Source organism: Anomaloglossus baeobatrachus, chromosome 5, assembly GCF_048569485.1.
Source record: "Anomaloglossus baeobatrachus isolate aAnoBae1 chromosome 5, aAnoBae1.hap1, whole genome shotgun sequence".
Taxonomy (NCBI): domain Eukaryota; kingdom Metazoa; phylum Chordata; class Amphibia; order Anura; family Aromobatidae; genus Anomaloglossus; species Anomaloglossus baeobatrachus.
Genome location: NC_134357.1, coordinates 153,894,315 through 153,921,953, shown reverse-complemented (window position 1 = coordinate 153,921,953; position 27,639 = coordinate 153,894,315). Strand labels below are relative to the sequence as shown.

The 27,639-nt window shown below is 48.4% G+C and overlaps 1 protein-coding gene across 1 annotated transcript in view; it reads right to left on the bottom strand.

Annotated features, from left to right (window-relative positions):
* Nucleotides 1-1,287: 1,287 nt before the first annotated feature.
* Nucleotides 1,288-27,639, bottom strand: part of LOC142309808 (microsomal triglyceride transfer protein-like) — a 164,547-nt gene continuing 138,195 nt past the window's right edge. Inside the window, exons 16-18 of the mRNA XM_075347265.1 lie at nucleotides 26,538-26,662; nucleotides 23,455-23,625; nucleotides 1,288-1,579 (exon numbers count right to left, since the gene is read on the bottom strand). Coding sequence (XP_075203380.1) covers nucleotides 1,414-1,579; nucleotides 23,455-23,625; nucleotides 26,538-26,662 — 462 coding nt within the window. The 3' untranslated portion in view covers nucleotides 1,288-1,413. The remainder of the gene's footprint in view (nucleotides 1,580-23,454; nucleotides 23,626-26,537; nucleotides 26,663-27,639) is intronic.

Below are 27,639 nucleotides of genomic sequence, written 5' to 3'. Positions count from 1 at the left end.
AGGCCATGTGTGCACATCTCTGTGTTCTATTTCCCAGCGTTTAAGTCACTGCATGTGCATTTCAAAACACAGCGGAAAAGCTGCGCTTTGAAAGTATTGTGCCTACAGAATTCATGTGTTCTGGATGCTTGCTCTGCCATAGACAGAGTGGGAAAAGCATCCAGAATGTATAAAAGAAGTAACATGTTGCTTTTTAGAACTCAGCGTTTTGGCAAAATATTTCAGCAGCCGAAACGCTGCGTTCTAAAACGCAACGTGCTGATGGAATTTGCACAATCTTCATAGATTGTGCTGGGGACGCAGGATGCAGGCTTTTACTCTGCAGTGCAGAACGCAGCGTAAAAGCATGAAAACAGCACACAGCCATATTCTGCCTTTATCTGCAGGGATAAATGCGATCTCAGTGTGTGAGCCCGCATCAAATGCAGGGAAATAACTCATGATGTACATAGCATGTTTGGGTCATAAAGGGATTAATCCAGAAATGGATGGGTGGCTACTTTACACGCAGCGACATCGCTAGCAATGTCGCTAGCGATAGCACCCGCCCCCGTCATTTGTGCGTCACAGGCAAACTTACCTTCCTAACGATGTCGCTGTGGCCGGCGAACAACCTCTTTTTTAAGGGGGTGGTTCGTGCGGTGTAACTGCGATGTCACACAGCAGGCCACCAATAGAAGCGGAGGGGCGGAGAGCAGCTGAATGAACGTCACTCCCACCTCGTTGCCGGAGGACGCAGGAACGCTGTTGTTCGTCGTTCCCGGGGTGTCACACATAGCGATGTGTGCTGCCTCAGGAATGATGAACAACCTCCGTCCCAAACGAGCAACGATATTTTTAAAATGAACGACGTGTCAACAATCAACGATTTTGTGAGTATTTGGGATCGTTAGCAGTTGCTCGTGTCACATGCAACGACGTCGCTAACGAGGTCGGATGTGCGTCATGAATTCCGTGACCCCAGCGATATCTCGTTAGCGATGTCGTTGTGTGTAGCGGGGCCTTAACTCCAAAAAGAAGGAGCTTATCCTGGAGTTTCTGCTTGAAAAACTTCCGGTTTTTGGCCTCAAAAAAATATGTTTACATAACCTAAAACTTTTATGTGCCACAAAATCATGGTTTCTACTCGCCTGAGGTATGATAGTGGATGGAGCCATTATTGACAGACCAGAATGACTCCATGCATGGATTATTGTAGACCTTCACTACACATTACACATGGCTGTGACAGCAGACATGCACTTTGAGGATCTACATGAAGAACACAAGCTCAAACTGATTTCCATTCTAAATTGATTTTATTGACCTCCTCAAATTACACAGTCATCCTGCTGTTGTGTGACAACTTGAGTCCACAGCTCCGGTAATTAGTAAGGTTCCTGGAAATAGAGCTGTAATAGATGCCTGCTGCTGTCAAAAATCAGCGCTTATGTCCTCAGTATCCTTCAATTTCTTACACATTTCAGAGTTTGCATTATGAAAGGGAAAATCTCGCCCCCACAGAGTAGATGTTCTTCTCTTCCTTACAGTATGTGTTGTGTTGCTCGCTGGAAATGTTTCTGTAAGGATATAGGTTTCTCTGCAAAGAAAAGAAAAAAAAGTCCATTTATTTGAATCTGGATAATTAATTTTCTATAATACTTTTTAGGATTCTGGTTAATCTAACATGGCATCTCTGTACACACTGCTTAATATAACGAGATTATTTCATTTATCTTTTTTTTATATCCTATTACTACAATTGTGTATTGTAGACTATTAAAATGACACCAGCTTATTCACAAGCTAAGCACAGTAATAGGTATATTGTCCTGGTGGTACAATAGCCCCTCGTTAACCATTACGATTCTGTCAATAATAAGTCCGTTTTGGGCAGGTAATAGAATAAAAAATGTATTGTTTATTAGATGTAATACAGTTTATGGGTAAAATGACAGTATATATCCATCAGAAATTGTCACCTGACCACAGTATAACAGCTTCATGGCAATATTGTTTATGAAGGTGACGCGCTCGGTTTGGGAGAACCACAACCAGACCAAATATTGTAGTTCAGTTTTTACAATTGTCTGAATGCACCCTCTGAAATATTTACTTGAGGAGTAACATTTTGTAGCAAAGATAAGTGTTGTCTACTACCAAGTAACAGTATTGGATATGCATTAGAATGTTCAAAATTGCCACTTGCTGGACAGAAAAACAGCTGCATTTGACTTTAGGGTTTTGAAATCTGTGAGTTTGCTGCCTTTGATGACCTGTGCATCCAAAACTTGCAGCTCTGATTCTACACTGCATAGGATGCTCATATTGTATTAATTGCATATTGGTTATAAAAAGAACCTAACAATTGGTACTTGCTGCTTGATCCATATAGGACAATACCAGTCAATCCAGAGCTGTAGGCCAGGAGACGCCCCTGTGGACTCATCTGCCGATTAGTCTTTAGTGTGCTTGGCCCCCTGAGGCTTTCAAAGTATGTTTTTTCTGAAACAACGCAGCATTTCAGAGTCAAACATAGCTGGCCAAGATCATGTAGCCTTTGTCTGTTATATAGTGGAACGGTCAGCAAGTGTCCACTGCCTGATTCCTTATAAGTAAAATGCCCTGTTAGTGTTTTTTTGCATCTTCCAACAGTGTTGATTGTACACTGTATGACAGTCTAGTGTGGGCACTTTAAGGTTTCACACGGCAAAAACAAACATAAGATTGGCACAAGGCATAGTGTAAGGCATTATGGTCGGCAATGTGCATGATGTCTCCTGCGTCATCCTCGTACCCGACCACAATCTCGCGCATGCGCAAATACCGCTCCGGCTCATGCAAGGGTGAACTGTACCTGCGCGAGCAGGGAGAATGACTGCACAGACGCGAAATTTGGCCGAGCAGCGTGCATGATGACGGTGGTGTCATCACATCAATCATGAAAGGAGGATGGCGAAGAAGGCCACAAGGAGGGACAAGAGACGAAAATGAGCACTCCCATCTGAGCCCCACAGGTCATTAGCGTATCTAACGGTCAGGTTTTATAAAGTCATATTCAGGGTCTGCAAGGGGAGTCAAGGCATTAGGTGTACCTTCATAGAATGCAGCCCAGGAGATGCAGAAGGTGACACTTTTGGTTTCATAGTGAAAAAAATGATGACAGGTTCCCTTTAAGCGTTTTTGCAGCATTTTTCACCTATTCTAATGAATGGGGAAAACGCATCAAGAATGCAAGCAAAAAAAAAACAGCAAAAAATGCATGTATTTTATACTGCGTTTTTCTTGCAAAAATATCTGCAGGAAATACTTAATATATACACATATCTTAAGGTATGAGTAGTTGCAGAAGATTATTCTCTACCAAAAATCAGATTGTTAGCTAGAAAATTCTGCATAAAACAAGTGCGGTTTTTTTTGCGTTTATTCCTCATTCTTTTGAATGGGCAAAAATGTTGCAAAAACTCTTAAAGAATTGACATGCTGCAGAACTGAAAAAATGATGTGAAGGGTCAAATCTGAAAGGGAAAAAAATAAGCATCATGTGCATGAGAATTCAGAAATCTCATTCACTTTGCTGTTACAGTAAAGTGCAGAGTTTTTACCCTTGAAAAAAGCATGGAAAAACCCAAACTCTTTGGACCGATCTTATAAGTAGAAGAAAAGAATTATAAGTGGTCAAGAAAGCCATGGACCCCATAGGGGGGAGGGGCGACATGACCAGAGGGAAGGGAGGGAGTGAGGGGTTAATAAAGTTATAATGAGGGGCATTATGGGAAGGTATAGGGGATTGGTGGAGAGAGGATCCCTGTAGGGGAGGGGGGGGGAGTATAAAAGCGATGAGGGAGGGTCTTACCTCCCCTTTTGGACTCCGGACAGCGTCAGATTGAGAGACCCAGGACCAGGACCACAAGGACCAGCATGGCGGACCTCCAGGAGCTGGATCGGCTGATTAGAGCGGCGATGGCGGTGCACGGGGCCCAGGCAGTGCAATCCCACGTCAGGGCTGCCTGTGTGTCCCCGTCGGCACCTGCCCCTCGCTCCCCCTCTAGACGCGGGCGGCGTTCGAGGCCCCCTCTCAGGTACTCTCCGGGCGCAGGGGGGGCGAGGAGGCCCAGTGAGAGCCCCCCTCGGGACCCTCCGCGGCGGGGCGGGCGGCAGCAGCTTCCAGCGTCTGCCCCGGCCGCCGGGAGGAATCTCCGACGCGGCCGCGACGGCCGAGAAGGGGGCGTGGCCAGCCCGGGGCCTTCTTCCTGTCTCAGGCCTCGGGCTGGAGTGCAGAGCCCAGCGGCGTCTCCCGGCCGGGAGCGAGCCCAGCGATGGAATGAGGCCAGCGGTGGCCTGGATGGAGGCGGGCCCGGCCTGGGGCCTACTTCCGGTCCCAGGCCGCGGGCTCGAGTGAACAGGCCGGCGGCAGCCCGGGGACCGGGCCGTGCCCAGCATGAACTGGAGGCACGGAGAGGGGGCGTGTCCAGCCTGGGGCCTGCTCTGGACGCCGGGCCCCCGGCGGCGGGGCACGTCCCGGCGGCTGCTTCTGACCAGGAGCGGGCCCGGCTTGTGATGGAGGCCAGCAGTACCCCCCGGGGACGTTGGGGGGGCCGGGCGCAGGCAGCCAGCAGGGGGACCGGTGTGGGCAGGCGCCACCCGGATACCTGCACGGCTGCGGAGGAGAGGAGGGACGGTGGGACCCCCGCAGGGCGCGCCAGGTCCCTCAGATCATCAGCTCTGCGCCCGGCGGACGCGGTCTCCCTCGGGGGGGGAGGACCCAGCGGGAGGTCTCGGTCGGAGGCCCGGGGGGGGGAGAACCGGCGGTGGGGAGCCCCCTGAGCTCGGGGAGAGGCTCCTCCAGGAAGAGGACTCGGTCAGCGGCGGCCCAGGGGACAGGACGGTCTTGTGGGCTGTCGCCGCAAAGAAAGCAGCGGACGCCCACCGCCAGTGCCCACGCGGCTGCCCAGGAGGGTGGCTGTGGTGGAGGGGGCGCATCGGCTGCGTCCTCTGGAGCTGGGACGGTGGAGGACGGCTACAGCGAAGAGGAAGAAGGAGCCCTCAGGTCGGGGGACGAATTAGAGGAGCCGATGGCGGACGACATCGCAGTATCGCATTCCGTCTCCGCGTCACGGTCGGGTGAGCTAGCCGTGGATTCGGCATTGCTTGCGGCGCGGGGAGCGGGTGCTGGGGAGGTGGCTGCGGGCACGGCAGCGCCAGAGGGGTCAGTTTTGCTTAGTCAGTTGCTGGGGTTTTTGCAGGGTTTAGCGCGAGCGCCGGCGGCGGCGGCGGCCTGGACAGGGTCGGCGGTGGATGGCGCGGCGGCGACTAGCGGCGAGAAGGTGCCGGTGGGGGCGGGTGTAGGTAGCGGAGTAGTGGAGCCTGCAGGCGAGAAAGCGGGAGAAAAGGAGAAGGAAAAGGAAGATGAGGTGGTGAGGCTGGATGATAGGGCTAAGAGCGAGGTGTATGTGTGCTTTGAGGGACCGCTGGGGGCGCACCTCAAAAAAGAGGTGAGGGAAAAAATTTGGAAAGGGGAGTATGTGGAGATATTTTCCCTTCTGCCCCTGGAAAAATTTAACCTAGACAAGGTGAAGCCGAGCGATTCCAAGAAGGAAAAGGAGGAGGAAGAAAAACGCCGTTATAGGCTCATTCCTCGTTCCTTTTCCAATTGGTTGCAGGCGTTTGCAATTTTGGCTAGCGTGGAAGGGGAAAAGGAGCCGGAGCACTGCTCGGCTCTATTCGGCTATATGGATGCAATCGGGGAGGCGTATCGCACGTACGGGGGTTTGGCATGGCTGCGGTATGATGAGCAGTTTTGGCAGCGGAAGGCGTTGCGGCCCGGCATTTCCTTATGGATGCGCTTAATGGCGGCCCCGAGCCAGCCCTTTCGTGGCGGTGCCGGGGGACCGGGAGCCGGGCCCTCGGGGATTCAGAAAAAGGGATTGTGCTGGCAATTTAACGAAGGCCAGTGCAAATTTGGCGCAGCGTGTAGGTTCAAGCATGAGTGCTCCGGCTGCGGGGGGGGACATAGCTTGTCCAAATGCTTTAAAAAAGGGAGAGGCAAGGCTGGGGACGGGTCTGGAAAAAGGGAGGACGCCGGTGAAAATAGAGGCGATGGCGCCGTTTTTAAGTAGGTACCCGGACGGGGCAGCGGCGTCGCTTTTGCGGTTTGGTTTTTTGTACGGTTTTCGGATTCCGTCGGCGGTTGAGGCATTGCCTCCGGTTTGTCGCAACTTACGGTCGGCAAGGGACCACCCTATGGTTGTGGGTGAGAAGTTGAGTAAAGAGGTTGAGCTGGGCAGGATGGGGGGCCCATTTGAGAGCCCTCCGTGCAGGAATTTGGTGGTGTCCCCGCTGGGGGTAGTGCCAAAGAAGGAGCCGAATAAATTTCGGCTCATTCATCATCTTTCATTTCCGGAGGGGTCGTCTGTGAATGACGGCATTGCGCCGGAATTGTCGGCGGTGTACTACGTCTCGTTTGACAAAGCGTTGGACTTGGTACGGGCGGCAGGACGCGGTGCATTGATGGCAAAGGCGGATGTAGAATCGGCGTTTCGTTTGTTGCCGGTGCATCCGGAGAGTCAGCACCTTCTGGGTTGCTGGTGGAACGGGAAGTTTTATGTTGATCGTTGTTTGCCCATGGGCTGTTCGATTTCTTGTTCATATTTTGAGGCATTTAGCTCCTTTGTTGAGTGGGTGGTGCGGGACGTGTCCGGCTTGTCGTCCATTATTCATTATTTGGATGATTTTCTGTGTGTTGGTCCGGCGGGTTCCATGGTTTGCGCTGGTTTGTTGTTCGCCTTGCAGAGAGTGGCGGATCGGTTCGGGATCCCTTTGGCGCAGGAAAAAACGGAGGGGCCGGCGCCGGTTATGCGGTTCCTGGGGATTGAAATCGACTCGCTGGCCATGGAATGTAGGTTGCCAGAGGACAAGATTGTGGATTTGCGGAGTGCGGTTGCAGCAATGCTGGCAGCAAAAAAAGTGCGGCTTAAGGTGGAACAGTCTTTGCTTGGAAAGCTGAATTTTGCATGCAGGATTATGCCGATGGGGCGTGTTTTCGCCAGGAGGTTGGCGGCAGCTACGGCAGGCGTACGGTCATCGGCGCATTTCGTGCGGGTCACGCGGGAGATCAAGGCAGACTTGTTGGTTTGGGACGTCTTCTTGCGACATTTTAACGGCCGCACTTTGTGGTTGAAGAAGGTGGTGCCCAATGATGCTCTGGAACTATATACGGATGCGGCCGGGTCGGCGGGTTTCGGCGCCATTTTTCAGGGTCATTGGTGTGTGGGAAGGTGGCCTGAGGATTGGCGACAGGGTGGCCTTGTCAAAAATCTGGCCCTGCTCGAGTTGTTTCCAATCGTGGTGGCGGTGGAGTTGTGGGGGTCGCAATTTTCGGGACGTAAGGTGTGCTTCCATTGCGATAATCAGGCAGTTGTACATGCAATCAACAGCTTGTCAGCGAAATCTGGACCTGTAGTGGCATATTTGCGGCATTTGGTGCTCAAGTGTTTGTTGTGGAATATTCATGTGGTTGCAAAACATGTGCCGGGGGTGGATAACGGGGTGGCTGACGCTTTATATCGTTTTCAGTTCCACAGGTTTCGGGAGTTACTGCCGGGGGCGGACGAGGTCGGAGCGGTGTGCCCAGAGGAATTGTGGAGCCTGGTGAGGCAGTGATTGCGGGTTTGATTAGGAATTCGGTGACCGAGGTGACTTGGTGCCGTTATGCTAAGGTGTGGGTTGAGTGGCAGGCAGTGCTGGGTGAGATGTTTGGTAACGGGCGAGCGGATTATTTACTGGCGCTCTTGGCATTGGTGAGTGAGGATTTTAGGGCTGGGAGGTCAGCGTCGGCGGTGGCGATTAGGGTGGCGGCCGTGGCCTTCTGGTTAAAGGTTAGGGGTGAGCAGGACGTTTCAAGGGACTTTCGGGTACGGCAAGCATTGAAAGGTTTTCGGAAAGGGGTGAAGGTGCGGGACACTAGGCGGCCCATTTCGTTGGACTTGTTACGGCGTTTGGTGGATGGTTTGCAGGGCATTTGTGTCTCAGCGTATGAGACGGTGTTGTTTAAAACTGCTTTCGTGTTGGCTTTTTTCGGGGCTTTTCGGATAGGAGAATTGGTGAGCCCGTCAAGGGTGATTGGGGGTGGTTTGCTATTCGAGGATGTGTCGGTAGTGGGACGGAGAGTGGAGTGTCGGCTTCGGCGGTCCAAGACGGACCAGATGGGTCGGGGCAGGTTGGTAGTGTTGTATGCGGTGCAAGGGGATGGCTTGTGCCCGGTGCAGGTGGTGAGTCAGTTTTGTGGTCTGCGGGGCGGTCTTCCGGGCCCGCTGCTACGTCACGAGGACGGGGCTTGGTTGTCTCGTTATCAGTTTGTGGCAGTGCTGAGGAGTTGTTTGCGCTGGGCGGGTGAGCGCCCAGAGGATTACGGGTCCCATTCGTTCAGGATTGGGGCGGCTACCGAGGCTTCTCGTTGGGGTCTTGGAGATGACATGGTGAGACGGATTGGTCGGTGGGAGTCCTCTCGTTTTCGTGGTTATGTGCGCCCGCAGTTATTATCTCGTTGAGGGCTCTGGTGGGGAGTTGTTTGTTCTGCCGTTAGGTTTTGTTGTTCTTTGTTGCAATCTGGAATGCTGGTGTTGTTGTTAAAATTGTTTCCTTTATTGTAGGAGTGTGTCTGATCTGGATCCTGGGGCACTCGTTCGTTTTTTGGGGGGCCCGTCGGGCCGACGCTCGCCCGAATGGTCGGCAGTTGGGTCTGGACAGGTCGCTGGCATCGGTCAAGTGGATTGGAGTGCGGGGCATGGAATGGAGCAGGGTCGTGCCGGAATTCGAGTACTATTGTAGGATGGACAGACCCCCGAACGTGTTGGTTTTGCACGTGGGGGGTAATGACCTGGGTTCGCGGGCATCCCGCGATCTGATTCGGGACATTAAGATCGACCTACTGCGGTTATGGGCAAGGTATCTGGGCCTGATAGTGGTGTGGTCGGATATTGTGGCCAGAATATGGTGGAGGGGGGCCCGGTCGGTTGAGAAGATTAATCGCGCCCGGGCACAAGTGAACAGGGTGGTTGCGCGTTTCGTGCGGAGAAACGGCGGCGTGGTGGTGAGACATGTGGACCTGGAATCGGCAAAGTGGCAGTTTCGGAGAGGTGATGGGGTTCATCTTAATGACATTGGTTCTGATTTATGGGCCCTGGGTTTGCGGGATGGTGTGGAGCAAGCCTTGGGCGTGTGGCGGGTCCAGGCCACGTAAGGTGTCACGTGTCCTGTCCTGTGGCGGGGGTAGGTCTGGTCCAGAAGCGGTTGGAAGGGATTTGTAGCTGGACCGAGAGGCACTGTCTTGGTATGGTGTCTCTGGGTTCCGGGAAATTGCAGGCACGGGGTTCTGCAAAGTTTGGGGGGTATTAATCCGTGGGGTGATTAATACCTCATCTCTGGGTCGGAGTGTTGCGGCCAGGGATATTGGTGTAGAAAAGGGTTTCTGGACCGGGCCTACATAGGGTTTCATGTACCGTTTATTATTATGTGTTACCTATTATTCTGTGTTTGGGGTCGCCCGTTGGACGGCGCCCCCTTTGTGGTTAGTATGTTAATAATAGGTAATAAAGGCTGCTGTGGCCAATTTGTTTAACCAAGTCGCATGCAGTCGGTGTATTATTTTTAGGTTAAGTTTTAAGGGGTATAGTAACCATCACGACCGGAGAATCCTTCCTCAGTGGTCAAGAAAGCCATGGACCCCATAGGGGGGAGGGGCGACATGACCAGAGGGAAGGGAGGGAGTGAGGGGTTAATAAAGTTATAATGAGGGGCATTATGGGAAGGTATAGGGGATTGGTGGAGAGAGGATCCCTGTAGGGGGGGGGGGGAGTATAAAAGCGATGAGGGAGGGTCTTACCTCCCCTTTTGGACTCCGGACAGCGTCAGATTCCCGCCCACCCTCCCTTTTTGTATTTGTGAGTTGTTTAACTATGTTCAAAAAAAAAAACAAAAAAACAAGAAGACAACAAGGAATTATTATAAAAGGGATGTATGTTTTGTCGCAGCAGCGGGAGTAGGTCTGGTCCAGAAGCGGTTGGAAGGGATTTGTAGCTGGACCGAGAGGCACTGTCTTGGTATGGTGTCTCTGGGTTCCGGGAAATTGCAGGCACGGGGTTCTGCAAAGTTTGGGGGGTATTAATCCGTGGGGTGATTAATACCTCATCTCTGGGTCGGAGTGTTGCGGCCAGGGATATTGGTGTAGAAAAGGGTTTCTGGACCGGGCCTACATAGGGTTTCATGTACCGTTTATTATTATGTGTTACCTATTATTCTGTGTTTGGGGTCGCCCGTTGGACGGCGCCCCCTTTGTGGTTAGTATGTTAATAATAGGTAATAAAGGCTGCTGTGGCCAATTTGTTTAACCAAGTCGCATGCAGTCGGTGTATTATTTTTAGGTTAAGTTTTAAGGGGTATAGTAACCATCACGACTGGAGAATCCTTCCTCAGTGGTCATGAAAAATCTGATATTTTCTATCCCATTAGTGTATATGGAGCAGAATCTGGCACCCCATTATACTTGGCTTTATTTTATAAATCCCACATTTTACGGCTGAATCCTGTGCTATAGGAAGGAGAGATATGGAATTCCTCTATGCAGTAACTGTTCTTGTCTGCTGTGATAAAGCAGACTATTGGTAATGCCGAGTTCTCTCATCTGTGTGTTATCAGCTGTCTAATAGGAGCATGAGTCATATTTTGTCTGGGGAGATATAACTCTTGGTGGCTATTACAACAGAAAACTAACAGATTGGTAAATAATGCAAAAGATAAAAGTGGCCTTTTGTGCTATGATTTCAAGGCATTTATTAAAAATATTATTATTTAATAAGCACTATCTATAAAGCGGTTGCAAGTTTAAAGAAATAGATCACGTGTTTGTGCGTGCAACCAAGGAAGCTGAAACTTAGTTTAAAAAAAGCAGAGAAAAAACAACGTTCATTCGGTGAAGTGATCTTTGCAGCATAAAAGATCATCGTTCTCGGTGGTGTATTATCCTCTGTACACTGTCGAGGATTATGGCATCCTGGGGACAGTATGGCAGCATGAGACCTATGACCTCATATTACTGAAGTTTTTTAACACTTGATGCAATTATAGGAGGTTGGCCTAGGTGATCATGTTCCTACCCCTGAAAAGACTGTTATGTCATGTCAATTGTGTCATACATCTTTGTTACATAATGTAATGTCATCTCATATACTGTAGTTGTGGCGCCCCTGACCTGGTCAGGCACCACTGAGTACTGCACCCATGCTGGGGACAGTACAAAACAGGTAATCCAGAAGGCTGACCGAGGTGTGACTACACAGGCGCATAGTGATCAGGTCTCACACATGTACCTTTGGGAGGACCCCTGGGGATCCCAGGAGGGGGCGAGGCCTCCATCTCCACTCAAGGGGTGTGGTAGAGAGCCTGGTTGCTAGGTGGCGTAGGCAGGCACAAAGGGAAAAGAGGAGAGGGCAGTCTGAAGCAGAGTGTGGAGGAGTGAGGAGCATGGAAGTGGAGCTCAGACAGGAGCAGCAGTGCAGGTCCCACGAGTGAGCCGGTTTAGTGTGCAGCTCAGGGAGAGCAGAAGCGGACCCTGGAGCTGTTGCAGTCTAACAGCGTCCGCGCAGTGACTACTGACGGGGGAGAACGGTCACCTAGTGGTGCCGTCCGAAATCCACACAAGGCTAAAGAGAGAGCAACGGAGTGGAGAGTAAGAGGACTGCCAGGGAGGTACCAGGCCCGAAGGGGTAACAGGTCCCAGTGCAGAGATAGATCCAGCTTTCTTCTGTCAAACCTGCCTGAGGGGGCACTTCAAACCCCCAAGACAACACCACAGAGTCCGCAGCCACGTAGCAAAGTGAGGGCCCATAGTTCACAGGAGGCAAGCAGCCAGAGTGACCTGGTCCAGGCTACAAGCAAACGGGCCGAAACGAGGGGAGCAGTAACTTCCCTGGGTGACCCCCATAGGGACTGAAAGTCGGGGTTACCACAAACAACAGAAGGGCTAAGGAAGGCGAGTCAGTAGCCACCCTCACAAGTCAGCCTGAAGGACGCCTGGTTCCAGCCTGGTTCATCCCAGCTACGCCCGGGTTACTCACCCTGCCACCTAAAGTGAGTAAAACCCCTGAAAGACATTCTGCTTGTGTTGAGTTATTCTGCGCCTTGTGGTTCCACACACTTACACAGGGCCCTGGGGCTTGCCTCACTCTCAGGAGGCTATTACAACTGACTGCACTCACCATCAGCCCCAGGCATCCCTTAATCTGCAGTGGCGGTCCCCATTGACCGCAATTCTGAGAGTGGCGTCACGACAATCCTAAATAGAAGATCTCCTACCTGTGACCAGATCCAGCTGCGTGGAGTCCCTGAAGGTAATGCACCGACACAGCACTTGTGGGGCTTCACATCGTGATTTATAGAAATGCATAAGAAATGATATGTTGGATGTTAGTAAGGAAGCTTGCCTAGATACTGACAGTTGGGGATGCAAGAGTTAACTGTTGGACTAACCCAGATGGGGAGGAGCTAGCTCTTAGAGTAATAGACTAGTTTCAGTTTAGAAGTAAGATAAGGTTAGATTCGTAACTAGTACGGATGTGCAAGTCATATACTATACCAAGACCACTTGTAGTGGGTGCTTCGTGGAAACTACAACAACTGAGACCCAAGTGAAGCAGCGAGATCTGAGAAACCAGACAGATACACCAAAGTCAGCATCAAAATCTTTCTCCGCTGGAATATATGGAACCTCAGATATTTGTTTCTTCAAAGTTAATGTGTTCATAGTTGTACATATCCATCTAATGGCCATGATCAGAGAGGGCTAAGATCCCAGCCATTTGACAACTAAAATATTGACCATAACACATAAATGTTTTTTCAGTGTATGTTCACTGCATATTGAATGAATGGATTTCAATTTCGAGTTCGTTTCTGGTACTAAAATCTCATCCAGCAAAAATAAACCTTAATGATTTCATGAATTGATATGTGTCGCCCAGGGAAGGGTGTACTCTGTCACTCTGGTGGCCGTTGCCCGGTCCCGTGCCCTGGGGCTTCTCTTGTAAAAGGGGAATTATTTAAAGTAGGGATGAAAGTTAGTGTACGTGACACCACAGACCAAAAGGGATGTACATAATTCTTTAAGATCAACATAATTAATTATATCAAAATCCCTGAAATAGATTAATATAACGTGGAATCTACTCCCAAAAATCAGCTAAATACATCGTGCCAAAAACACGTGCAGGAGACTTATTCAAAGGTAGACAAAAAGTTTTATTTATAACAAACATACAAATAGTTTAAAAAAAACACTTTCCATTTGTTGAAAATACATGTGGTAGCAAGTTGGATTCAATCACACCCAATCAAAAAACTAGCAGGTACTATCCTGTGGTGACTGGGTCTGGGCCATCTCCCAGACCTTTCCTCCAACCTTCCTCTCCTTGGTGGCGGTATCAGTTTCCTGATGGCAAAGTGGGATTACTCTGGGAGGCACACTTGGTGCAACTACTGTACTTACACTGCGAGAGTTCGGGTCATTCCCAGTCCAGTGACCCGTGGTCATATTTATCAAAATTATCAATTTGCAGAAAATCAGGTAACTTTTCCAGGGATTATACATTACAAACCTTAAATCAACATTTTTTAGCAAAGCAGTATTTTCAACATTTTCCAAAAAAAAACAAAAAAAACCCAAACACCCTAAAATATCAACATTTTGACTGCTGGGGTAGCCTGGTTCCGATACCACAGCGTGGAGGGCCTTGGAAACAGTGGGGGAGTAGGAGTTGCTGGCAGGGACAAATCACGGTTCTTCTGCACATCCAAAGCGTACCAGCCCCTCTCTCCATGGTGTCTGGTATACATGACCACGTCACCCAGGTGCAGGTCACGGTTAGGATGTCCCTGTTTCAGGTGGTTCAGCACATCCCTTCGGGACACAAATATGCCAGCATGCATACCGGGCTCCTTTGTGAAACCCCCTCCTTTCAGCTGGTCAAACTTGTAGACGGTGCCCTGGTACCGTACCCCACTGGCTCCCTAGGTGGCTTGGCGCAGGCTCTGCTTTTCTTGTAAATTTTGGGCCGTCACTTGCCTTTTCTTGGCAGCCCGAGCCCACTGCTCCTGGTTCAGTTGCCGGATGGTGGTTTGGCAGGCCTCCACATCCACGACAGCCGTCTGTGCCACAGTAGCCATACTGGACTCCCTCTCGAACTTCACGCTCCCCGAACCCGAATAACTCACATCCGGTTCATCGTTAGTAGAATTCAGGTCAGGCTGGTCACTGGAGTCTTCTCTAGTGGTCGTTGGGTCTTTCAGGGCTGCGTCCCGCAGCCTAGCTGGGTCCTGTCTGGTCGTGGATGGAGGCATTGTGGCCTGGTCTGGTCTGGCCGTGGCCGGAGGTGACGCGGCCTGGTCTGCTCTGGCCGCGGACGGAGGGTCTGGTGTTACCGGCGGGCCAGCGGGCCGGAGGGGCATACATTCTCCCTCTGCTGCAGGCAGGTCAGGCTGATGCTACAAAATCACTGTTGCTCCAGCGTACCCAGGGTGCATTCTGCCGGCGCCCATTCCAGCTTCCTGTGATTAGTTTCACTTTTGCATGTTGCCACTCCCAGGGGGCAGGGGCAGCTTTTCGCGCTATTTTGGGCACAGTGATGGTGCAGTAAATTTTTCAGAATTAAAGATGGCAACAGTCTTTGCATAAACAGCCCATTAAATACAGTTCCTTAAGGCAAACATCACCTGAGTTAACGGGCCTTGTCCATATCCTGTTCGTGACTAGAGTTGAGCGCGGTTCGCGGTTCGAGGTTCTCCAGTTCTAGGCTCGAGTGATTTTGGGGCCTGTTCTAGATCGAACTAGAACTCGAGCTTTTTGCAAAAGCTCGATAGTTCTAGAAACGTTCGAGAACGGTTCTAGCAGCAAAAAAACAGCTAATTCCTAGCTGGCTTTCCGCTGTAATAGTGTAAGTCACTCTGTGACTCACACTATTATGACATTTCAGTGTATAGTGTGCGGGAACAGCGCCTTCAGATCACTGCTGTTTGTATAATGGCGATCGCCATTTTTTTTTTTTTTTTCCTTGTCTTCCTTCCCTAAGCACGCGCGTCTTGTGGGGCGGGCCAGCATGTCAGCCAATCCCAGACACACACACAGCTAAGTGGACTTTTAGCCAGAGAAGCAACGGCATGTGTGATAGGATGTCCATGTCACATGTCCCTGCATTATAAAAACGAGTATCTGCCCGTCCGGACGCCATTATCTCTTCTGCGTCCTTGGTGTCAGACATCACTGGCGCAGCTCCGTCCTGAGTCCTATCGCCGATACTGCTGTATGCGCTCCATACACAGCGCTGGCTAGCACTTTCCATCAGTCCTTTTAAGGGCTCGTACCGGCAGGGTCAGAGCCATAGGTGATAGGTCCTGAAAACAGCGACAGCGTCTGTGTAGCAAAGGTCAGGGATTTCGTCGCTGCATTTCCCCATTAGGAGGGAATAGAAAGGCAGGCTTCCATTCCTCTACCCAGAGACCCACAACCCTGCCACTGTACCCTCCTGTCCTCTGCACACTCCAACTCATTATAACTAAGCCATTATACTAGCAAACACTCAGTGTACCTAGTGGCATCCTAAACGTGGCTATTGGACTTTGCTATAGTCCCACTAGTGCAAAGACATTTGCAGCACCTCTGCCTGCATTGCACACTCCAACTCATTATAACTAAGCCATTATACTAGCAAACACTCAGTGTACCTAGTGGCATCCTAAACGTGGCTATTGGACTTTTGTCTAGTCACACTAGTGCAAAGACATTTGCAGCACCTCTGCCTGCATTGCACACTCCAACTCATTATAACTAAGCCATTATACTAGCAAACACTCAGTGTACCTAGTGGCATCCTAAACGTGGCTATTGGACTTTTGTCTAGTCACACTAGTGCAAAGACATTTGCAGCACCTCTGCCTGCATTGCACACTCCAACTCATTATAACTAAGCCATTATACTAGCAATTGATGCTGCCAGTTTAAGGGCCGTAGTTGCATTGTCAGGGATATTTATTCTTTATTATTCTGCTGTTAATAAAGCTAGACCACCACTGCAATCTACACCACCTCTCAATTTTTACTACCACATTTTCAGTGCACAATCTTGTCGCAATCAACATGAGTGGCAAAATGACAGATGCTGGTGGAAAGGGGAAGAGGTGTGGTGGAAAAGGAAAAAAAGGGTTTGTCCGTGGGGAAGGTGGCAAAGCTCCATTATCATCTGCTGAAGATAGACCATCTACCAGCAAGTAAGATGTCTACTACTTACCGTGGACAATCCAATGTGCTCCCTTTTTTACGGACAAGAACAACAGGAACAAAGGTAGATGATGGCCAAAAAAGGAAAATGCTTGAATGGATCTCAAGTGATCCAACAAGTGCCCTCTCAGCCACTTCAAGTACTGCATCCAAAAAACACCAGTCCTCTGAGTTGTCATCCCAATCAAACTTGCTTTCTCCCAGCTCTGAAGTCTCCATCAGCCCTGCACAGTATGGTGGAACTGAGATGGCTGAGTCTGCAGAGCTGTTCAGTCACACTATAGCCTGGGAATCAGAGGTCTGCTCCCAAGCTACAGTGAGTACAGAACAGGAAATGGTCTGCAGTGATGCCCAGAACCTTTGTGACTCTGATTCAGGCCGTGAGGACCAAGTTTCTGAGCATAATGTTGACCCTTTGTCACAAACTGCAACACCTGTGGTTATAGACAATGAGGAACATACTGATGAAGATGAGACGCAGATACCCGATTGGGATGACAACTTAAATATTCGGTCAGGGCAAGAAGAGGCTCGGTCTGAGGGGGAGGGGAGTGCAAACACAACAATTGATGATGAAGTTCTAGATCCCACCTACTGTCAACCCACAGTCAGGCACTCGAGGAGGTCAACAGAGGTGGTGGGGGAGGATGCAACTGATGACGAAGTTACCTTGCGCCTTCCTGGACACAGTCGGAGTACTGGTAGCACGTCTACAACTGCATCCTCAGCCACCACTCTGCCTCTGAGCATTATTCGGGGTGGATCAACAGGTCGCATGGCCTCTAAGCCTTGCCTAGCCTGGTCCTTTTTTGACATAGAAAAAGATCGCCCAAATTATGTGATCTGTAAAATTTGTCATGGTTCTCTTAGTAGAGGTCAAAACCTCAGCAGTTTGACAACTTCTTCCATGAATCGTCACATGAATAAATATCATATGGCCCGGTGGGAAGCTCACCGTGCTGCAATGCGGCCTAGCGGAGCGATCCATCCACCGCCTGCCTCTTCCACTGCATCCGCGCGCTCGTCATCTTCTAGGACTGTGGGGACAGCTGTCACACCTGTTTTTCCACCCACAACTTCCACCACTGTAACCGCAACAGGCAGTTTGCTTGGTAGGTCGTCAGTTGGTTTGGAAGGGGAAACAAGTGAGTGTGTACAGCTCTCTCAGACATCGATAGCACCAAGGTTGGATGAAGGCAACATCATGTCTCCACCTGCACTTTCCTCACAAACCTGCATTTTTCCAGGGACACCCTACTCAACACCGTCTACACACAGCAGCCAGATCTCTGTCCCTCAGATGTGGTCAAATAAAAGGCCACTTCCTGCGACCCATGACAAAGCTAAGAGGTTGACTCTATCCCTCTGTAAGCTGTTGGCTACCGAAATGCTGCCTTTCCGCCTAGTGGACACACAGGATTTTAGAGACCTTATGTCTGTCGCTGTGCCCCAGTACCAGATGCCTAGTCGCCACTACTTCTCTAAGAAAGGTGTGCCCGCGCTACACCAGCATGTCGCACACAACATCACCGCTTCCTTGAGAAACTCTGTGTGTGAACGGGTGCATTTCACCACCGATACTTGGACCAGTAAGCATGGACAGGGACGTTACATGTCGCTCACTGGGCACTGGGTAACTATGGTGATAGATGGTGAAGGGTCTGCTGCACAAGTCTTGCCGTCCCCACGACTTGTGTGTCAATCCTCTGTCTGTCCAAGTTCCGCCACTGCTTCTGCATCCTCCACCTCATCTGGGTCCTCCACCTCCGCCCCAAGCCTGCCTGGTCAGGCCACCAGCGTTCTCACTGCGCACTCACTCGCACCCCTCATTACTATGCTGGCAGCAGAGCGCAACGGCATCAGGCGGTCTTTAGCTTGACATGTCTTGGGAATAAGAGTCACACAGCTGAGGAGTTGTGGTCAGCTCTGCGGTCCGAGTTTAATAAATGGTTGTCTCCACTCAACCTGCAGCCTGGTAAGGCCGTGTGCGACAATGCTGCAAACCTGGGTGCGGCCCTTCGCCTGGGCAAGGTGACACACGTACCTTGTATGGCTCACGTGTTGAACCTTGTCGTCCAGCAATTTTTAACACACTATCCCGGCCTAGATGGCCTTCTGAACAGGGCACGAAAACTGTCTGCTCACTTCCGCCGTTCAAGCGCCGCAGCTGAGTGACTTGCATCGCTCCAGAAGTCTTTCGGCCTGCCGGTTCATCGCCTGAAATGCGATGTGGCGACACGCTGGAATTCAACTCTTCACATGTTACAGCGACTGTGGCAGCACCGCCGAGCCCTGGTGCAATACGTCATGACGTATAGCCTGGGCCAACGAGATGCAGAGGTGGGGCAGATCACCCTGATGGAGTGGTCTCAGATCAAGGACCTATGCACCCTTCTGCACAGTTTCGACATGGCGACGAATATGTTTAGCGCTGACAATGCCATTATCAGCATGACAATTCCAGTCATTTACATGCTGGAGCACACGCTAAACACTATTCGGAGTCAGGGGGTGGGACAACAGGAAGGGGAGGAACTACAGGAGGATTCATATGCGCAAGGGACAACAACATCACCAAGGTCCAGACGTTCATCATCACCAACGCGGCAGGCATGGGACCATGGGGGACAGGGATCAACAAGGGCGCATGGTAGCAGGCGAGATGTTGAGGAAGGTGCAGGAGAACATGAAGAAATGGAGAACGAACTGTCCATGGAAATGGAAGACTCAGCAGATGAGGGAGACCTTGGTCAAATTTCAGTTGAAAGAGGTTGTGGGGAGATGTCAGAGGAAGAAAGAACGGTTAGCACCTCTATGCCACAAACACAGCGTGGACTTGGTCCGCATGGCTGCGCAAGACACATGAGTGCCTTCTTGTTGCACTACCTCCAACATGACCCTCGTATTGTCAAAATTAGAAGTGATGATGACTACTGGCTTGCGACACTATTAGATCCCCGGTACAAGTCCAAATTTTGTGACATAATTCCAGCCATAGAAAGGGACGCACGTATGCAGGAGTATCAGCAGAAGCTGTTACTCGATCTTAGATCAGCTTTTCCACCAAACAACCGTGCAGGTGCAGGGAGTGAATCTCCCAGTTGTAACTTGACAAACATGGGACGGTCTCGTCATCTTCAACAGTCTACCCGTACCAGTAGGACCGTATCTGGTGCTGGTAACAGCAATTTTATGGAATCTTTTCATAATTTTTTTAGACCCTCCTTTGCAAGGCCACCAGAGACAACAAGTCTGACACATAGTCAACGGCTGGAGAGGATGATACAGGAGTATCTACAAATGAACATCGATGCCATGACTTTGCAAATGGAGCCTTGCTCATTTTGGGCTTCAAATCTAGAAAAATGGCCAGAGCTATCCAGTTACGCCTTGGAGATTTTGTCGTGTCCAGCTGCCAGCGTTGTCTCTGAACGTGTCTTCAGTGCTGCTGGGTGTGTGCTGACAGATAAGCGCACGCGTCTATCCAGTGACAATGTGGACAGACTGACGTTCATCAAAATGAACAAGTCATGGATCCAGAAGGAATTTACTACCCCTGTGTCATCCTGGGGAGAGTAAATGCTTGTGGATTTGGAATGTGCTTGATGCAAATGTAGCTGTGAAGTGTACAACTGGGGCACAACTGCTGCCACTGAAGGGGTGGGTGTGTGTGGGGCCCAATTTTTGGAAAAAAGGGAGACTCCGCTTGGAGTAACCCTTGCTTGCTGTGTTTTTTAAAAGGAGCCAAGATGAACAGAGCTGGGATCAGGAAAGACTTTGCTACCTACCCTGGTGTCATCCTGGGGACGGTTAATTATGGCGTATTTTTGAATGTGCTTGATGCAAATCTAGCTGTGAAGTGTACAACTGGGGCACAACTGCTGCCACTGAAAAGGTGGGTGTGTGTGGGGCCCAATTTTTGGAAAAAAGGGAGACTCCGCTTGGAGTAACCCTTGCTTACATTGCTTTTAAAAGGAGCGAAGATGAACAAGTCATGGTTCAGCAAAGACTTTGCTACCTACCCTGGTGTCATCCTGGGGACGGTTAATTATGGCGTATTTTTGAATGTGCTTGATGCAAATCTAGCTGTGAAGTGTACAACTGGGGCACAACTGCTGCCACTGAAGGGGTGGGTGTGTGTGGGGCCCAATTTTTGGAAAAAAGGGAGACTCCGCTTGGAGTAACCCTTGCTTGCTGTGTTTTTTAAAAGGAGCCAAGATGAACAGAGCTGGGATCAGGAAAGACTTTGCTACCTACCCCGGTGTCATCCTGGGGACGGTTAATTATGGCGTATTTTTGAATGTGCTTGATGCAACTCTAGCTGTGAAGTGTACAACTGGGGCACAACTGCTGCCACTGAAGGGGTGGGTGTGTGTGGGGCCCAATTTTTGGAAAAAAAGGGAGACTACGCTTGGAGTCACTTTGCGGTGTTTTACATGATTTTAGAAGGGCGTGCCATGCCTATATCTGTGTGTCCTCCTCTTTTTCCTTGTCCAGCTGTTTTGTTTTCGCATGAGTATATGTCCTTGTCACTTTCCCATGTGTTTGTGTTGTGTTGTGAGTTGTTTGTCACCTTTTGGACACCTTTGAGGGTGTTTTCTAGGTGTTTTTATGTGTTTGTGATTGCCTGCCATTGTTTCCTATGCAGTTCGAGTTCGGTTCGTCGAACGTTCGACGAGCCGAGCTCGAACGGGACCTCCGTTCAGCGAACCGACCTCGAGCCGAACCGGGACCGGTTCGCTCATCTCTATTCGTGACGCCAGAAAAAGATGCTGTGTCATCCAGGGAAGGGGGTGTAGAACCGCCGCTGCTGAATGTGGGCATTCCCAGGGCTGGTGGTGGTTGCAGCAATGATTTTGGGCCCTCCGCAGGTAGAGCCGTGCCTGGGAGATGTGAAGGGCAATAATGGAGACCATACATGGTTGTAATGAACAGTCTCTACTGACTCCGATCCGTGAATGACTGGTTCAGGTCCCATGGAGTATCAGTGCCAATATAGTGACCTAGGTTGCTTTGTCCAGGGCACTCTCTGTTGGTTGGGTCCCTGTAGCATAGCGTGTTTGGGGCCCGACTGTCCCTTTTGGGGTACTAGTCTCCTTCCCCGTATGGCGAGCAGTGCAGACCTTGTGGGGAGATAAGTGTCCAAACCCCGATCCTAGTTTACTGCTGATGCCCTCGGATTATTTGGTTCGGTGAAGTCCATGAAGGTGTCCTCACCGTGCAGGTGATTATCAAGCCGTGTAGAACTTGCGCCTGATCTAGGGCCCTGTGCCCCGAGCGTGCTCCGGTCCCAGCGGTACTTGTCTGTACCCGCCATGGCAACGTCTCTCCTGTGCTGTCGGGTCACCGTCGCACGGACCCAGCTCGAGCACGTCTGCACACCTCTCTGTGTGCCACTCTTCTACCTGTACCCTCCCACCAGGCTGGCTAATCCCTGGACTCGTTCCTACCTCTAGGAGACCATCCCCTTACTTGATTAACCCTTTAGTCCTGGTGTAGAGTCGAGAACTAGGATTTTGGTTGTGCTTTGGTGGTATCGACACTGGTACTCCAGGTCCCAGGGGGTAGGTCCTGCATCCCCAGGAGGATGCAGTTCCTTGTAGTGACCTGAGTGGCTCAGGGGTGCTACAGATAATTATAAAAAAATTGACAGATATGTTTTTAAATTACAGATTTGTTTTGTGGTGACAAAAATACAAATTATTTACAGATATGTTTTTATTGGGCGAGGAGTAAAACATCTAAAACTGTCTGTATTCATAGGGCCCTGTAGTTTAGCGTTATGTCATTTATAGCCCACAGTTTTTCTTTTGTAGATGTGCCGCTCCATTCCTGAGATATGTTCCCTTGTTATTTCTATGTAAATTTAGTGTTATTATCTCAGTAGGTTTGGCCCTCAACTCCTTAATAACAGCAATTTTGCCAGAATTCTGGCATAAAAATGCTTTGAAGTTGTAAAAAATATTGGTTCAACTTTTTGTGACTACTGTTGTTTTCATGGAAATTTCTCTAAACTAAACCAAAATGGGCATAGCTAAGTGAAGCCGGGGTATGACCAGGCATGGCAAAGGTATGTCACCACAGCTCTTCTAATATATGATGAACTGTGGCATTACTTACGACAGAACTCTTACACCAGTCAAAGACTGGTGTAAGTTTTCTGGCAATACACACAGGCACACTGCTCATCAGATGCTCCTGATTCATGAAAAGGCATGCATCGGTTCTCAACTCCACAAAAGCGTCTTACTCCACAAAGTCTTAAGGAATCGAAACCAAAGTATTTACTGATAGTAAGGTCAGTGGAGATCCCTTCAAAATGTGTCACAGCTAAGACTAGTCTATGCTGAAACAAAAGTCTTTCGATATGCAGTTCATATAACATATGGAGATATTGAGAATATGTTTTCAAGCCAATGCTAATGTTACATGAATATACATTATATACAGGCTTTTTGCTTCTCAGTACATTCAACTTTGATATGGTCTGGGGTCATAAGTCAGCTGAGCGTAGGTGATTAAAAGATGGTTAAATTAGTTACAAGTTCTCCTATCAGATGGTCAGAATGTGCTCACAGACAGATTCTCTGTTATAACTCTGCACGGTGGCTCAGTATTTAGCACTGTTGCTTTCCAGCGCTGGGATCCTGGGACCCAAGCAAGGACAAAATCTGCAAGAAGTTTGTATGCTCTCCCCATGTTTTGGGGGGTTTCCAAAGACACGATGAATTTAGATTGTGAGCCCCAATGGGTCAGTGATGATGTCTGTAAAGCGCTATGCAACTAATAGCACTGTATAAGTGAGTAAAATAAATAAATTCTACAGTCATGAAAAGGCAGAGGCTATAGAAACCAAACGATGCATAGTTTTTGATGACATCCAAATACAAAAATTATTTTAGCCCCAATTACATGCACTTAAGTATAAAAAAAGGCTCACAAAGGCGGACAACCCCTTTAATGTCCACTATTCCTACAGTCTTGTAATACTGTACCATTGAATCATATCTGACAAATTTAATAAGATGCTTGTAATGATTGAGCAGTTTACTAAATTAATCTCAAAAATTGTCTAATGCTGCTCACTTTCACTTCTTTCATAGAAATGTTGGGGAGCAACCATTATTTAGTCCCTTATACAGTATCTTTACCTGTATGGCATGTTATCCTGTCCTAGTTCAAGGCACATCTGCATCGGAGAGCCGGTAAACTGTATTATTGAGTTGAAATTTACAGAGGTTTCTGCATCTACCTCAGCTTTCATACATACATGGAAGAATGAGGTATTAATTTCTGTCATAAAGTCTAGGACAAGACCAGCTCTAGGATTGAACAAAAGAAAGAAATTAGAATTGATCACAAATGATTTTGTTTATCGGAAAATAGACTTTAGAAATGTGAAACTCAGATGAAGGCCATGTGCATGTTTCTAAGCTGAATGGCTCAGTGCAGTTCTCTTACATGAGCTCCTACTTGTAGTATTGAGTGAGCACTACCATGATCAGGTGCTCGGTACTTTTAACAAGCAGTTGGATGCTCGCATGGATATGACTCGAGTACTCGAGTATAATGAAGTCAATGGGGAACTGGAGCATTTTTCCGGGAACGCTTCTGGAAAAATGCTCAAGTTTCCATTTGACTTCCATTACACATGGATACTCAAATCGCAACCATCCAAGCATCTATCTGCTCATTACGAGCACCAAGCACTCTTGAGAAAGATGGTGAAACGCGCGTTGGGAGCTTCCCTGTGGTCCCTGGTATGTACTTTAGCTCCCATGCTGGCATATAATTATGACTATGTGCTGATACACCTGTTACATTAATAATCTTGTATACATTGCATGGTCCTATCACCATAACTGGTTCATAGCAGGCTCATACCTCTTATTCAATTTAAGCACTGGTACACTTTATTTAAATTCTATTATACTGAATCATTGTATGTTGATTCTCCTATAGAGGCTCCATATGTATGGTTTATTCTGAATATAGCCTGTCTTTTCCTCTGATTCAACATAAGCATTGGAACACTTTATTTGAATTTTATTACATTGAATCATTGTATGCTCATTTATTTATAGAAGTCCTATATGTTTGCCTCATTCTGAACATAACCAGTTCTAACATCAATATCATTGATATACCATTGGTACCCTAAGGGATTTTTTTCACCTGTAAAATTTCTCTGCAGTAATCCTTTTAAACAATGTGCATTTTAACTATTTTGATCTAATAAAATTAGAGCTTTTTCTATATATTTCTTGTGCATTCAATCTGTAGGTATGATATATAAGTCATAAATGCACTAGGATTTAATATGATGTTTATTGGTATAATAAAGCAGCTATGTTTTCCTAATCTTGTGCAATCCCTTCTATCTCATTGAAATGAATCTGTCAGCTGGATTTCACACCCCCTAAACTATTTATATGTGCGTGTAGCTCTTTCAAAGACAAGTTAAGCAATACCTTTGCATGTCCAATTCCTTCCTCTATTACTGAAAAAAACAGTGTTTGTATTGATATGCAAATGAGGCTGAAGAGCTATTTGTAGATCTGAAGCCTCTGTCACTCCAGCTCTATTCTCCGCCCAGTGCTGCCTCCTTCTGTTTGACTGATAGCCTCTATGCTGTCTAATTTCAGGAAGAGGAGCCTTTAGTAAGATATTGGTGTATTGCTGAAAGGTATTGCTAGACTTGTCTTTGAAAAAGCTACATGTACATATAAATAGTTTGGGTGATAACAGATTCCCTTTAAGAGACAGAAATGCTCTGTTTTGTGCATTAAATCCCCTTTCTATTACTTATACGTCTGTAAATACATCATGAATAATGTCAGTTATAGAGTGGCACTGGTGAATTCAGATCAGTTTAGTTTTAATAACTTTTCGCTGGTCAGAAAGTGCAAAGCTGAGAAAATTTCATCTGATCTCCTGCCTTTAGCTCTCGCACTCATCTTTACTTTCTCTCAGCCTGTCAACATTATCCTATTCCTGCCTTTTACAATGATATATATATTACAAAGATTTGACACATTATTTAATAAGATAAAACATCATGCAGCGACTGGTGAGTTAATGGGTTCACTTTCAAGTTTAAATCTCACCAAGATCATCTAAAACAGCATGTTAATTTACAGCTCCCATCAATTTAATTCTGAGCGTTAACCGGAAAAGTTCCACGGATGCAGCAATGGTGCCCCCTTGTGGAAAAAGTAAAACAGCACTGCCGTTGCAGAATCATCTTCAATAAGTAAACCAATCTACCTTTCTTATGAAGATTTCTCCTAATTGGCACTCATCCTATATTACCCTTGCAATTAAAATATCATCTAGGCAGAGCTTCACCTGGGACGGGCTCAAGTCTCCGCTCCATATTGGCCAAAGCAAAGCAGCTTGTTGATGCCTCTTCAGCTGCAAACTAGGAAAACCACTAATGTTTCCCAACAGAAAGTAATAAGGTTTGTTCAACCAAATGCTTTATGCTCCAGACTGTAGGTCATTTGGCAACTACTTTGTCAATAAATATACCTGAGTGGAAATCGCAATCTGACTTTTCAATGAATGTAAAAAGGTTATGGACAATCGTAGCGTTAGGAAATTTTACCAACGTCAAGCTGATTTCAGACCTCAGAGATCAGATGAAATCTGTGGGGAAACCTGAGCACAAGATTTCTAATTCTCTGATGCGTCACCACAGGAAAAATGATAGTATAGCATGTGCAATACGAGAATGTACTAGAGAATGGGACAAACTCTTAGTAGCCAGTATCTCTTATCTGTTACTGTTACCCTCACAGAAAATAACACATAGATGGAGATGAGCAAACCCGAACTGGGAGTTCGGAGCTTGAACCTGAACACGGTCATTTTTTTAAAAAAAAAATCTGTGTCCAGTTCAGGTGCTATTCATATGCTAAGCATGCGATCGAGCATCAGGGACCTCTGGTATGGTCGGTGCTCGTCCCAGTGAGAGATGCTTGCAGACTCTGAATGACTCTCATTGGGCGTCAAAACAACATTTTCGCATGCTGTTTCCGAAAAAAAAAAAAAATATCCCATCCTCCCTCCCCTAGAAGTAATCCGTTTATAGCTGCCTGTATGTGGGAGGAAAGCTGAACTGCCCAATCTATGACTTCCATTAACCAAAGCCCAGCCAATGTCGGCGAGCCCGAAACATCCATGGGTCCGCTCATCCCTAAACATATACAAACACTGATAATGTGAATCATACTTGGTATTGATATTGTTTTTTGACTCTTGCTCCCAAATGCTGATCTCAGTGTTGTATGAGATATCTAGTCCAAGTGCACCCTGATACTGGACAGTGGCCTGGAGTCCGGACTGCAGAGGTAACCACTGGAAAAGAGAAAGAAACAATAGATACATTCCCTAATCAAATATAATCTAGACACGTTTCATATAAACATTTTTTGTTTAAAAAAACAAAAAAAACCAAACGTCCACTTTTTTATAAACATCAGGTACAAGAAAAAGCTCAGAGCCAGAGATAACCTTCAAATGACAAGAAACTTGCTTTTTTTAAAGGGAACATAACATGCCTCATAATTCTACTAACTTGTAGATTTGGGATTAATCTGCAGGCTCTATACTGCATGGCTGCTGGGAATAAATGAACTTTATTTCTTCTTGCAGTCCTTGGCTTTTAGTCATACAGGTGTTCCGGCTCAGCTTCAGTCACCACTCAGTACATAGTTATAAACACACCCTGGCACTGAGTGGCAGCCATGAGTCAGTGCCAGGGTTGATGCTGGGGCGTGTTTACACAGTTACCCACTATGTACTTGTACCGCCACCGTGTCAGCGGCCGAGTCGCTCGGATCCGGAACTGCGGTGGCTCAAGGGGTCTCCGGACTCGGGGGTTTGTGCGGACACTCGAATTTGAAAAGGGGAGTATGTACAGGGGAGTTAGAAGTTTGTGACGCCACTGACGGTGCGTGGTAAGGTGGAATACCACCGCTGCTGTTGAGGGGGAAGACCGGTGGCGGTGTTATGGTAGCAAAGGTGTTTAACCCCTCCGTGGGTAGGGGGTTTGTGCCCCGGGGCCCGGTGATGTTGGTGGCGGGGTGCCGTTGGGAAAAGGAAGGGTTTCTGCATACTCACTCAGTCCAAGAATACTGACACCGACAGCTTCTAAACCAGAGTTCTGAGCACCACTGCAGCAGGGAGGGAGCACGCGTGGATCCGTGCCCTTGGTGTTGCTTGTTAGCCTGTGGCCTTTTCCATGGCACCTTCTCACTGTTTGGACCCTGTAGTGTGGAACTAGTCGGGTCCCGCTTCCCCGTATGGCTAACGGAGTGAGCTTGCTCTCAGGG